Source organism: Botryllus schlosseri, chromosome 6 (assembly GCF_051294905.1).
Source record: "Botryllus schlosseri isolate E-star chromosome 6, Bs_hap1, whole genome shotgun sequence".
Classification (NCBI taxonomy): Eukaryota; Metazoa; Chordata; class Ascidiacea; order Stolidobranchia; family Styelidae; genus Botryllus; species Botryllus schlosseri.
In genome coordinates this window covers 11,440,451-11,453,695 of record NC_137241.1, presented here as the reverse complement: position 1 = coordinate 11,453,695, position 13,245 = coordinate 11,440,451, and the positions used below count along the sequence as shown (strand labels likewise).

The window sequence follows — 13,245 nt, the reverse complement described above, 5'->3', positions numbered from 1 at the left end:
TATAGTCTACTTTCTTATTCACTCACCCTTATCATCAACAATCAGGGCTCCCCATAAACATGTCAAAATTTGTGGCTTTGTAATTGATTCAGTGTTAGTTGACCGTTTAAGCATTTGTTACCCTAACGCATCATTTATTTGTTAATCTCATGGAAAATACATGTGTCACCAAGTATCATCTCGTGGAAAGTACATGTGTCACCAAGTATGTCTTGTTTGATTTCAGATGAATTGATCACACTGACAGCTGAGGTGTTGTCTCCCTCGAGCACAGCACCTGCTGACGACTCGCTACTATCGGCTGAGTCAAGCAGACATCCCATCTCTTCAAAATCATTAAGAATGTATGCCACTACTCCGGAGAAACAAGCTTCTCACAAGATACCAGGTATAGTAGCCTATTCTTGTAACTAGCCTATTTAGCTATGTGTTGTATTGCTGTTTGTCTAGATATGTCCCTTGCTGAAAACTACAAGAGATATTTTTTCCGTACTAATACATAATTTTAAAATATAAATATATTTTTAGATGATACTGCAACTGTATCTGTACCAAGAGATTCTGCACACGGCCATAAACCACTTCTAGCTTCGAAGTCAAGTGCAGGCCCACATGTTCGTTCTGCGAAGAGAAAACTCGATATAAAACATATCGATGAAGAGTCGGAATCAAGAAATGAGCTTTGCAAATTGCAAACCACCAAACTGCAGAAACAGATAGAGCTGCTCAACAAACAGCTGCGTTTGGTAGATATTCAACTGGAGCAGTGTTGCAACAAAAAATAGACATTGATGAAATTGATAGTATGCTAGTTCTTTATGGGTTTGACCAGAGGTCTCAAACTCAAATGTGCTCGCGGGCCAATTTTCCAGTTTTTGACGACGCCGCGGGCTGCAGCATTAATAGGGGTATTCTATGTCTTTCCAGTAGGCCTTATTTGACGGGATGAAATTGTCCTATTGAAAAGTAGCCGACCTAACAGACTGACATTCAACACACATCGCAAAAATGTTACTTACTTTTGTAGCAATTTGGACCTGGCACGAAAAAGATAATCACATTTATAACTATTTGAATAGGATTGCCGATGTACTTGATGGATAATAATTATACGATATAGACACCATGCGGATGGACAAATGCATGATGTCATCATAAAAGCTATCGCGTTATAATTTTGAAGCTACTATGAATATTTTGAATTTAACAAATTGATAATAGATATTATTGATCTGATATCACAGCATTTAGGGTTGAGCAAAGTAGCCCAATCCAGGATTGGGGTACACTCCTGATAACTGGGCTATTAATCTCATGATTGTCCTTGGTCAAATACCGTGGAATATTGGGGCATATAAGCAACAATATAAATATATTAATGAATGTGTCAGTAATAAAAATGTCGGAACGCCGAACATCGTCACATCGTTGGAGCGTACCACTGCGGTATTCAGTACCTCTAAGAGGCCATAATAACATGGATAGAGGGACCCAAGATGTAACTAACAGATTGCCAATTGTTGCTATGACGACTTGCTTAGATAGCGGAATACCAAGCTACTACCTTCCGATCTATTACTATTCCCCATGACACGTGAATAGTTTGTTGCGTCCATCTATTTGTAACCAGTTACGGCGTTCCGAGTCCACTTTGAGTCATTCTCATTTTGTCATCGAGTCTGCCGGAATCCGAGTAATTCTCCGAAAGTTCGCTTCCAAGTCACAATAACTTACAAATTTCAGTCACATATCCCTGCACGAATCATCTCTAAGGGTCTGGTTTTATCATCATGAATTGAAAATGTGGCGAAATAGTGAATCTTTTACAGCATGGTAGCGTTTGCAATTGATGTGATGGTGAAGTTTGATGAATAGTTATATATTGTCAAATACTTGAAAATCTAAAATGTCTTCGCGGGCCGCGCAGAATGATCTGGCGGGCCGCATGCGACCCGCGTGTTTGAGACCTCTGGGTTTGACCATGTGCTAGTTTTCATATGTCAGTTCTTCACATTTTGTTTTTGCCACCGATGTTCTTTTCCATTCTAATATCTGATTCGTTATCATGCGTAATGGATATAGATTCAATAACAAAAATTGGTTATGTACTACAGAGAAAAGAGAGGAGGTTCACAAACCATATTACTGCTCCACATGAGCTAGATACATATCTGTAATGATGCCTGATTATCGCGGTATCCTTTTGTACATATGTTTGTATTCTTCAAACTTTTGCCTACCAATTGCCTCATGTATTTTTGTACCCGCTTCATGTGTTACCGCTAACTGCCTCAATTCCAATTCATGCTGTGCTTGCCGCTATATGTGTTTGTGTATATTGTGTTGGTGTTGTGCTTGCTGTTGTTGTTGTATGTTCAAATTGTTCAATTCTTCATGTTGCCTATGACTTGCGCTTGCCCCATGACACTGAATAAATGCCTGCTTCAAGATGTATATGTCTCTGTTGTTCGGATCACGATGCGATTCTCTTTACTATAAGTGGCATTGCGCATGACTCGAACCAAGTCATATGACTCGAGACTCGGGCGGCCAAGACCGACATATCATTGTAGTTTCGAAGAATAGTAATCATTGTAGTTTCGAAGAATAGTAAAGTAACCACCCTATTAGGATTTCGTCTATTGGTACTGGTACTTGAAAATGCGACCAGAAACTACTAAAGGTGAGGGAATTAGTATAATATAAATTCGAACCATTCGATATCACCAAACAGACATAAAAAGTGGGTTTAACAAGACTTTAACTGGAAACTGAGCAGTCAACACAATGACTTGGACTCGAGTCTTATGACCGTGACTCGGACTCGACCCTCTGATCATTGACTTGGACTCGGTGGTGAATTGAAAATGACTCGAGTCAAAACTATGAAATTGACTTGGTTACAACCCAGCCATTCTGAAAGTAGTTTTGTCATGAGTTTGCATCAATTTTCTGCAAAGTTCCCCATGAACTAGTGCCTGTATCAAGATGACTGAACTTATCCTTGTGATACTACTAATGGGTAAAATCTCATAAGTCATTTTGCATTGGTCGCAAAGCCACAATGCAATTTGCGAAGTAGCAACCACCATTTTGCTGCTGTAAGTATGCAATCTCTCTGCTAAATCCACTTTATGAAAGAACCTGAGCACTTTTCGAAGGACATTTTTCTCAGTATGAATGTCTTGTTGATATTACCATTCTCAGGCGACCATTGATTTCACATCAACATTTGTCCAAGGAAAAGAATTGTATTGAAAATAGTATGAATTGCAACAGCATCAGGTCAGGTCACATTTAGTTCTGCACAGATGTAAAGTGTAATCTTATCAGTTGCTGACGGATCGCAGAAGCTTGTGCGTAATCTGTACGTTGGCCTTGTGGCAAAAAATCACTATCGTCCACCTCATCATCCCTTAATTCATCAAATGATGCCTCAATCATGCCACGTTGCCTGAGGAAGTTGTACATGCAGACACAAGCTGGAATTACATGTAGAGTTGTGCTGACTTTCAATCTCAGGCCTGTTCTTAGGCAGGAAAATACTCTCTTCAAAACGCCAAATGCACGTTCAATTGTCAATCTGGTCTTTTTGTGACTTTTGTTATATGACAGTTCAGGCTGACGCAAGGGATTGCGTAATGGTGTCATCAGATAACTAGTCAACGGGTATCCTTGGTCCCCCAGCAGCAATCCATTTGAGGTCGACTGATTTTCCAGATATCCATACAATGCAGAATTATGGAATATCCTTGAATCATGTGCAGAGCCGTACCATTTAGCATAAATGTTGGTGAATATAAGTCGAGCATCACATACAGCCTGAAACATGAATGCATGTATTGGTATTGTGAATTACTACTGTATGCAAAACTTGCACTTCATAATGGCATAGTGGGCAAGGTATTTATTACTAGAAATTAGTTCATTGAATAATAGTTTCAAGAAATCCTCCACACCTGCACCAAATTGTACGATGTAACATATCTATATTGTCATATAATATTGCAACATGAGAATACTTGTTATATTTATTGATAGGTATTGTTATGGAGGCTTGATGCAGGTGTTGCCTATATCGCTATAGCTTATAAATCAGTTATGACATTCACCTGGCAGTTTATGGAGTAGCCTTTTCGGTTTCGGAACCGTTCTGCATTCTCACCACCTGGACTCTGAATACGAACATGAGTGCAATCAATTGCACCTATCACATCTGGAAATGATGCGATTGCAAAAAATTCCTCCTTCACACTCCGTAGGTTGGAATGAGGCTGTGACAGTAGGGTTATATGAGGTATTATTGTCTCTGCAATTAGAACTCAGACGAGTAGTTGTCCTGGCGTAGGCTGCACTCTGTCTGTACTTAACTGAGAGATAGAACGTCCTCTTCGACCGCTGTCGTATCGTGAACTCTTCAGACGAATATATTGTTCAGAACACAGTTTATTCTTCAACGTAATTTCAGTAGGTTAGCATGAATCTCCTCGAATTTGCTATCGCACGAGTTTATATATGGTCGATATTATCGTAATAGGAAGTTACGTCACTTACGCATAAGGCGTGCAATACACTGTTGTGACACGCCTACGACACACCGTTACACCATCTCCACTTTGAGGGAGCGGACATGCAATGAGCGGAAGTAATTAGAACGAAGGTGTCACAACAGCAATACGGTAGCCTAACGATACCACTGCTTAAACAAGTCCAGACGCTAAGACTACGAGAGAGATGAACAAATTTTCCACAGCTTTTATAATATACAAGTTAGCCTAGCAGATCACAACACAATTCCAGATTAATACACTAGAATACGTAAAAGTAACCTAACACTACACAACCATCCCGATCAACATACAAGAAAGGGTAGCCTAACAACTAACTACATTAAGCCTATACAATACAACACAACTCCAGATAACCAGAGCAAGATTGTTATTCCACACTACACTATCAGGATAAATACACTACAATAGGTAGCCTAACAAAAAAAACAATACACAATACATTCCAGTAGGCTTGCTCAAGTGCAATACACCAGCCAAGTCTGGAAGGCTATTCAACTTCAACAACAGTCAATGACCACGCATATATACAATGTGGTCGTTACATACGACAATTGTACATCGCTAGTACAATGTAGATTGGATAGAATCGACGTCTATCTCAACCAAAAACGCGTGTGCGGTGCTCCTCAGTTTACTCATCCGTGGCAGGGCGATTGCCTGAAGTCGTCGGTGACTCAGGTCTTACTATGGCTGGGGGTTTCTTCGTTGGAGGCGGCGATTTTCGCGAAGCCGCTTTAGAATCGTGACGGGTCGGAACGGTATCAGGATCATGTACCATTGAGGTAGGTACGATTTGATCCCCCTGGTTAGCGTCCAGGGAGATTTGTGGTGAGAGCTGTGCCTTGGTCACCTCGGTTATGGCCTCTTCTTGCTGCAAAAGCGGCTGCTCGGTACCGATTTCGACTGTATGACATCTGGTGCTTGCATCCGAGTCATTCCCGTCCGACAGTCCCCCAGTTTTATTCTCGCCAGTATCGATCGATTGCATTTCAATGTTCTGATCAAAGTGGGCGCCACGTGTTTCAACCGGAGCACCGCTTCCCGCGCGTTTCGAAACTCGCTGTCGCAACGTGTTCTCCGTTTCTGAAATAAACTTCAACACGGCAGTACGTCTGTCATGAAAGGACTTACGCATTACAGCACGTTTCGAACAAAATAATTTACAAGTTAAATACAATCCCCAGATCATAGCGTTCAACAGACAACAAAGCAAAATGTATTGGACAATTGGGCTCGTAACACTAGCTAAAACGTACAAGATGCTGCCCCTAAAAGCTTCATAAACAATTCTAACCGGAAGTGAAGGATCGGCATCGACGTGATCGCCGATTGTACTACGATTAGCTAAGTGGGAGGCTGATAATTCACGCAATTTTTGAACTAACAACATGCTATGGGACATATGGGCCAACACGCTGTCATAATCCGTACCAAGTGAAGGGTCTATTTTACTGAAAATATCTAAAAACGTTTCAGTCAGATTCACCGGATGAGTCGATTCTATAACAGAATCTAAACCGTCATGCATTGAGAATTTTAACTCAGTAACCGACGCGTTCCGCGAAATTAATAAGCCATTTTGAAATTTGAAAAATGACTTCCCTACTTTAAAAATTTTTGTCGTGTTTTTCGAGCCGAGATCTAAAGTTACCGGACCTAAGTATGCCGTTCCATTATCTACTAAGGTGGCCATTCGTGATAAGTTTTGGCCGAACCTTACAATTGGTCGCGCAGATAGTCTACCGCCTGGCAAGAACAAATTATCCTGTACTACGACAGTCTGTCTAAAACATTGTTCAGCCTGTATTACATCGCCTGCTTGACGAAACCGGGGGCGCCCTTTGGTTGGCGTCAAGTATAATGCGGCGTTCGTATTGAGCGGTATCAGCGACTTTTGGATTGCAAACATCTGTTGCTCAGCGTTACATTCAAATGCGTTCAAATTGGACACCAGACTTCGGTACCGAAAATCAGATTGATCTTTTACCTCTTGTATAGTTGCAAGGAGTAGGCGCATGCTTGGAGTTGTACGATTAGAACTTGCGGCCGGCTGCCCAATCGATAACCTTCGCATATCTCCATCTTTACAACGTTTCGGTACGACGAAAAAATCGTTGACGAGACATATGATCGGGGTTTTCCTGATACATCTCGTGGTCTCCGATTGACACGATTTCCGTGACCTAAAACTCAGTCCCAATGTCGGCATTTCAATTCTTGTCGCATATGGATAACGCTGTCCATAATGGATCACAACTCGTGAATTCTTTCCTATCAGCACTGTTGGGCAACGGTATCTAGTCAATGCGCCGGAATCCCAAACTACAGTGGCCAATTGGTTACGGCAATGCCCTTTATTGGGGGCACATTGTGACAAATCAGTCTGGTCAGATCTCAAGGCCACATTCAGAGTGTCATATACAATATCTACGTCGTGAAAAATCAAATTTCGCAGATACCCTTCGTCTGTCGTTGGCCATGTCCACTCTACGTGCAAGGAATTATTGGTAGCATACAAGCCATCCCCCATGTCCTCCAGATTCCCGTATTGTGACAATTTAGTAATAATGGCATGCTGACATTCCGCCAATGGAAGCTGGTAACGAACCTCCTCTGATACCTCTTGGCTGTAAGTACCAAAAAAGAAGTAATGAGATTTCCACTTGCGCTCCGTAACATAACACATCTGTCCACTAAAATGATGGAAGCGGTTACGCAAGGCATAAATATCAGCGGTGCATTTCTCCGAACGAGTCACGGGGTTATTTACACACTCATCTGGCGGGGTAATGTCTATAAATTCAGAAACAGCATTCTTTGTACAAACGTCAATGTTCATCGTGATATCCGTGCTATTCACTGGGTTCGTTTGAATCAACGTCACGGATGACAGCACAATCGCCAGCCACAGAATTGACGGATACGCCATAATCCTTCAGCCACGTCGGTTTCTTGACAGCACGTCCTGACTTCGTTTTAACCGGAGTAACTATATCGTGTCTGGAAGCAGAAATTGGCAGGTTATTACTTGTTACCTCCTGACTGAAAGGCGCGCTCGCTGGTCTGTCATTGTCCGCATTTCCTGAAACTCTGGCGGGCACTGTATCCCCTGACGGCTCACTTCGATCTGAAGGAAATAGCTCGGCACAATCATTATGACCGAGGTGCTGTTTCACATCGACTGCGTCCTCCACGTGTTGTTCTCCCTCGCAATTTTCGTGAGAACCGGATGTCACAGTCGTGTTCGGTGTTGGCGGCAAAAAATCTGATAGGCCGTCTCCTTCATAAAATGCGACCTTCGCACGATCCAAGGGCACGTTCATTTGCCTGCCTGAAATTGCAATTTTCAGATGATGTTTGCCCCGGTACAATACCTCGTAAGGTCCCAGATAAGTCGGGCGCAGTCCATGCATCAAGCCAGGCTCTTTCACGTAGACAAACTTGCATCGGGCCAAGTCTTTTTGTAACACTTCAGTGATTCTGTCGACCCGCGTGCCCGTCGGTTTCATGCCATCGAGAAAGTCGTAGATTTCGCTGACGTATTCAATCTTCTGCGCAGGTCTCGACGTCGGATCACTGTATTCAACCAATTCACAAGGTAAGCGGACATTCTCACCAAACATCAGTTCATATGATGTGAACCCCAGATCTTCCTTGACCGTTGAACGAATGCCCCACAGCGCCAAGCCGAGGTGCGACACCCAATTAGCCGGATTCCCATGTGTTTTCAGGCTGATTTTCAGATCTTTTATGCTTCTTTCAACCAAAGAATTTGTCCTGGCACAGTACGGAATAGAGAATTGTAAATCGGTGCCAATCTCCTGCATTAGGGCAGTGAATGTAGCAGATCGGAAGTAGCTTGCTTGATCACAAATAGCCACTTTAGGCGAGCCAAACATACTAGCATACCCCCACAGAAAAGCATCACTTACGCTTGCTGCGTCACACGTGATCATTGGCACAGCAGTCATGAACCTTGTAAATCTGCACACCACGACAAGCACGTAACGGTATCCCCTGCATTGAGGCAACGGTCCTGCGACGTCAATATTCACGCTCATCCATCTTTTATGCGGAATTGGCAAGTTCGTCAGCTGTGGTCTGTTGTGAATCGTGATCTTGCAAGCTTGGCAGTTGTGGCATTGTTTTGCCCACGATGCTATCTGCTTCCGCATGTCCGGCCAGAAATGAGAACGGCTGATCAGCTCTGCTGTGGATTTCATTCCTGGGTGAGAAAGATTATGAATCATTTTGAAAATACGACGTCTCAAACTGGCGCAAATAAACGGCCGAGGCTTTTCCCTATCCGATATTCTGCACCAAATGTGGTGTTCATCAAATCTGCGCTTTACCAATCCAATAGACGTTTCCGGCGGCGCGTCAATCAAGGCTTTCAGCTCTTCGTCGTCCTCCTGCGCACGTGCTATTTCGCCTGTCGAAACTATATCGGCATGGTCAAGAATCACGTTGTTAATGCAAGGGTATGGCTCATTTGGTAATTCATGTTCATCGTCACTCTGCGTGTCATCAATGGAGATCAATTTATCAAGCATTAAATCTGGTCGTGATAAACAATCTGCGACCGTGTTCTCCGCACCCGCAAGTAATTTTAAACATGGATGATAGTCCAATATTATGCAGCGGTATCTATTTTGACGTGCTAGTTTCAAATCACACGTGCTCGAAGTTAGTGTCTGGAACAGCGACTTCGAATCCACAAAAAGATCAAACTCCCTTCCGCGCAAAAACGTATTAAAATGCACCACGCCATTTTTACATGCCAGTAATTCCTTGTCAAAAATGTCATAAAACTTCTGATTCGCTCGAAAGGCTTTGGAGAAAAAGCCCAGGGGTACGAGCTTACCGTCAGGTTCATATTGATGCAATGCGGCCGCCATGGCCGTCAGCGAAGCGTCAGTGTATAACGCTAACCTTGCATTTTTATTCGGGTGTGCTAGCGCGGTCGTCTCGGCAAGCAGCGCTTTGATGGTCTGGAAGCTGGTCTCTGATGCTGTCGTCCATTTTAACCGTTCGTCCTTCTTCGTGCAAGAAGATATCAGGTCATACATAGGTTGTGCTGCTTCGGCAAACCTAGGAATTAAACGATGGTAAAATGCTGCCATTCCACAAAACCGTCTCAGCCCTTTTAACCGTTCGGGGCGAGCAAAGTCCCTGATTGCCGCAGATTTGTCATTAGTCGGCAATATGCCCTCAGGTGTCACCAAATGGCCCAAGAATTCCACTGAACTCAGGCCAAATTGACATTTTTCCGCATTGATAGGAATGCCTACCCGTTCCATAATTGAGAAAACTTCAGTCAATGTGCCAAGATGATGGTCCCAATCGCAAGATCCTACGAGTATGTCGTCCAGGAACACGAAAGTATCCTTCACATCATGGAATAACTGTCTCAAACAAAAGCTGAAGAAGTTAGGACTACAACTGGTCCCCATCGACATGCGTTTAGGGGCATATACGGCAGAACCTACCGCAAAAGCAGCAATCTCTGATGCCCTGTCGCTCATCTTAATGATATAGTAACCGTCCTTGATGTCAATGGCCGAAAATATGGAACAGCCGTACAACTCATTCGTAAAATCGCGGAGATAACTGATAGGATATGCAGTCTTTACTGTCCATTCATTAATCGCACGATAATCAAAGCATATACGACACTCCGCTTTATTTTTCTTTGCGACAATGTGCGCTGGGCTAGAATAAGGCGAGGTACTTTCGACAATCCAACCACGATCTAGCCAAAGTTTCAATTTCTCCTTTACTTGATCGCGATAGTGAAGCGGTATTTTGCGTGCCGGCAATTTGATGATCGGCGCCCCCGGTTTGAGGCAAATGTCAAATTCATATCCTTCTAGCGGCGGACGATTCAAGTTAGTGTCAAAAAGGACCTGATATCGTGACAACAACGCGGTGAGCTTCTCATTCTCGCGTTCAATGGTCAGGTTAGAAGCTAATCCTGCCGCTGTAATGCTAGACGTAGCCGTCAAAGTTAGGTTACGTTCCTCGTCAGTAATGGTCTGATTTTTCATATCAATAACCCAACCGAAATGTTTGATAAAATCAGCTCCTATGATGTCATACGGAACCTCAGCTTTCTCAAACGGAAAGGTGTACGTGAAGTCAGAACCAAAAGTCAATGAAAGGTCTTCTGTGCCAAAGCCGAATAACCTGGTATTGTTGGGACATCTGAAGGCGACCGTAGGCTTAACAGACGCGCAATCCATCATTTTCTTAAAGCAGCGTTCGCTGCCCGAATCCACCAACAACACACATTTAGTAAGCAAATCGCACAAAAACAAAAGATTCGATCCAGTGAATGAAGGGGGGTTCTCAAGCTTTACTTCATTTATTACAGGCATATTTTCAAGCTTGTCACCCCTTATTGAAAATTCTGACTCTTAATAGTCGCGTCAGAGGGGCCATTATCCTTTTCCCAGGTGCATGATGGGGCCGTGCATTTAGTGGCTTTTCGACCGTATCGAAAATGGAACCAGCAATACGGGTGTTCAACCTTGGATTTCTCAACCCCTGCCCTAGAGTCATTTCTTTTGTTCGGCTTCTTACTGTCATTGTAACGCGAATTGGATTGATTACTGTTCACTTTCAATACTTCACGAAATTCCGACCGTAGATCTTCAAACATTTTACGAATACCCTCGGAATGATCACATTTATTCCTAGGTTCCCAGGCCTGTTTGTTCACTGCATTAACACGGTCCGACGCTACAAATGCTGGGGCCAACGGTGAAAGGTTTGAATGAACTGCATTGACATAACCAGTGCCGGTCGGAAGGCTTTCATCCGCGCGCTGAGCAATCGTCAATAATTCGTGTGTATCAACGTCATCACCTTGAGTTACTAGCGATGGTCTCAACCTAAGATCCAACATTTGGATAAAGATAGATCGCCATGATCGTCTGTTGGCCTCACAGTCCATCTGCCCGGACATGTACTCGTTGGTGTAATCGAAAGCTTGCTCAGGCGTCCATCCACCTTTCTTAACCAACGCCATAATGGCTGCAAAATTATTGGCCAATTTTTTCGATTGTGGCATATACCGCTGAAGCAAAGCGCTCTTGGCCTTCTCGTAACTATTCACGTGTTTCGTATCTAGTCGGCCATTGAATGTCTGTTTAATGATGCCTTGGCCAATGTTGAGCATAACAAACGTTGTTCGTGCCTGATTAGAAGTTATACGAAACGCATCGAACATTACTTCTGCTTGTTCAAAGAATTGCTCAGGATAACGTGTTTCGAATGTGACTTTTTTCAGTTTATTCACAACTTGATGCATTTGACGCTGTAATTCCCGTTCCTGAGCCGTCAAGGGAATTGGTTCAAAATTCCTATTCTGCTGCGGTAACATAACGGCGTCTGTCGAATTTGGTGGTTGCGCTTGACTGGGCCCAACCGATCGCGACTCTATATTATGCACCGGAAATTGTTCACGAACCACGTTCTGCTGCGTTATATTATGCGGTACGGCGTCCAAACTAGGAACTGCAACATGGTCCGCGAAACGCTGGTCAACTCTTGTATCAAAAATGGCATTAGGGGCCATATCCCCTGAAGGATCGCGGATTGTATTAGCCGACGGCGCTATCTGCCTGGTCGGTCTTCTGTGAGTTACATTAGTCAAATCTCCCAATATTGGTCGTGGCGTAAGAGCTATATCGCTTAAAACCACACGATTGACCACGTCTCGATCTCCACGTGGAATAATGCCAGTATTCAAATCAATCGCCGATTCATTCTCGAAACTCGACCTTGAGGAATCACCTGGTCTAGTACCACCTATCGGGCCAGCGGCGTGACCCGACAATACAGACGCACTATCAGTGTCTGTCTGTTTACGACGAGTACCACCGTGAATTTCAGATTTGGTTTCATTTTTTATGCTAGGAGGAACAGCATCTACACTCTGATCAGAAGTACCGGGTATCACAGTTTCCTGTGAAACAATTTTGGCGTTACTGTCCTCAGAGTGAGGTGGGTCCTCATCAGACTTAATTGTAGTATCTGCGTTTGCGCTAGCCATCTCAGGATTGTAAAATATCCTAGTCTACACAGATAATAAATCATACACAATAACAACAATATATGCACACAATAATTATATGTAGCATGCACAATCAACTAGGGACTGCCGTATGAAGTCTATATACCAGAACGGAATAAAGAACACGTCACCTGAGTTGCGAAGTTAAGCGTTTCTTGATGGTAATACGTATCGAGTCTGTGCTGGCGATATATCCAAATAATCTCGTTCAAAGCACCATGTGACAGTAGGGTTATATGAGGTATTATTGTCTCTGCAATTAGAACTCAGACGAGTAGTTGTCCTGGCGTAGGCTGCACTCTGTCTGTACTTAACTGAGAGATAGAACGTCCTCTTCGACCGCTGTCGTATCGTGAACTCTTCAGACGAATATATTGTTCAGAACACAGTTTATTCTTCAACGTAATTTCAGTAGGTTAGCATGAATCTCCTCGAATTTGCTATCGCACGAGTTTATATATGGTCGATATTATCGTAATAGGAAGTTACGTCACTTACGCATAAGGCGTGCAATACACTGTTGTGACACGCCTACGACACACCGTTACAAGGCCATCGTACGAAAGTCCCGAGATTAGCAACTATGACTTATGAAAC

The 13,245-nt window shown here is 43.3% G+C and overlaps 2 protein-coding genes and 1 long non-coding RNA gene across 4 annotated transcripts in view; 1 reads left to right on the top strand and 2 right to left on the bottom strand.

Annotated features, from left to right (window-relative positions):
• The window catches only part of LOC145440980 (amine sulfotransferase-like), a 36,119-nt gene that overhangs the window by 12,859 nt on the left and 10,015 nt on the right, over positions 1-13,245 (top strand). Inside the window, exons 7-8 of one of the 2 annotated variants that reach the window (XM_080318765.1) lie at positions 227-388; positions 529-2,452. The exons of the other annotated variant lie outside the window; for it this stretch is intronic. Coding sequence (XP_080174891.1) covers positions 227-388; positions 529-785 — 419 coding nt within the window. The 3' untranslated portion in view covers positions 786-2,452. Of the gene's footprint in view, positions 1-226; positions 389-528; positions 2,453-13,245 lie in introns of those variants that run through there. 2 annotated transcript variants of the gene reach the window in all.
• Positions 3,232-4,269, bottom strand: LOC145440983 (uncharacterized). The gene is made up of 2 exons (XR_013915669.1): positions 4,113-4,269; positions 3,232-3,822 (listed from the first exon to the last, which is right to left on the bottom strand). It is a non-coding gene; the product is annotated as an uncharacterized LOC145440983 (long non-coding RNA).
• Positions 4,431-13,050, bottom strand: LOC145440979 (uncharacterized). The gene is made up of 2 exons (XM_080318764.1): positions 12,780-13,050; positions 4,431-7,198 (listed from the first exon to the last, which is right to left on the bottom strand). Exon 2 carries the CDS (start codon positions 7,099-7,101, stop codon positions 5,203-5,205), a length of 1,899 nt encoding a protein of 632 aa, XP_080174890.1. The 5' UTR covers positions 7,102-7,198; positions 12,780-13,050; the 3' UTR covers positions 4,431-5,202.

What these genes read in the sequence shown, in the direction of transcription:
- LOC145440979 (XM_080318764.1), bottom strand. Translation starts at nt 7,101, where the DNA reads ATGGGGGATGGCTTGTATGCTACCAATAATTCCTTGCACGTAGAGTGG.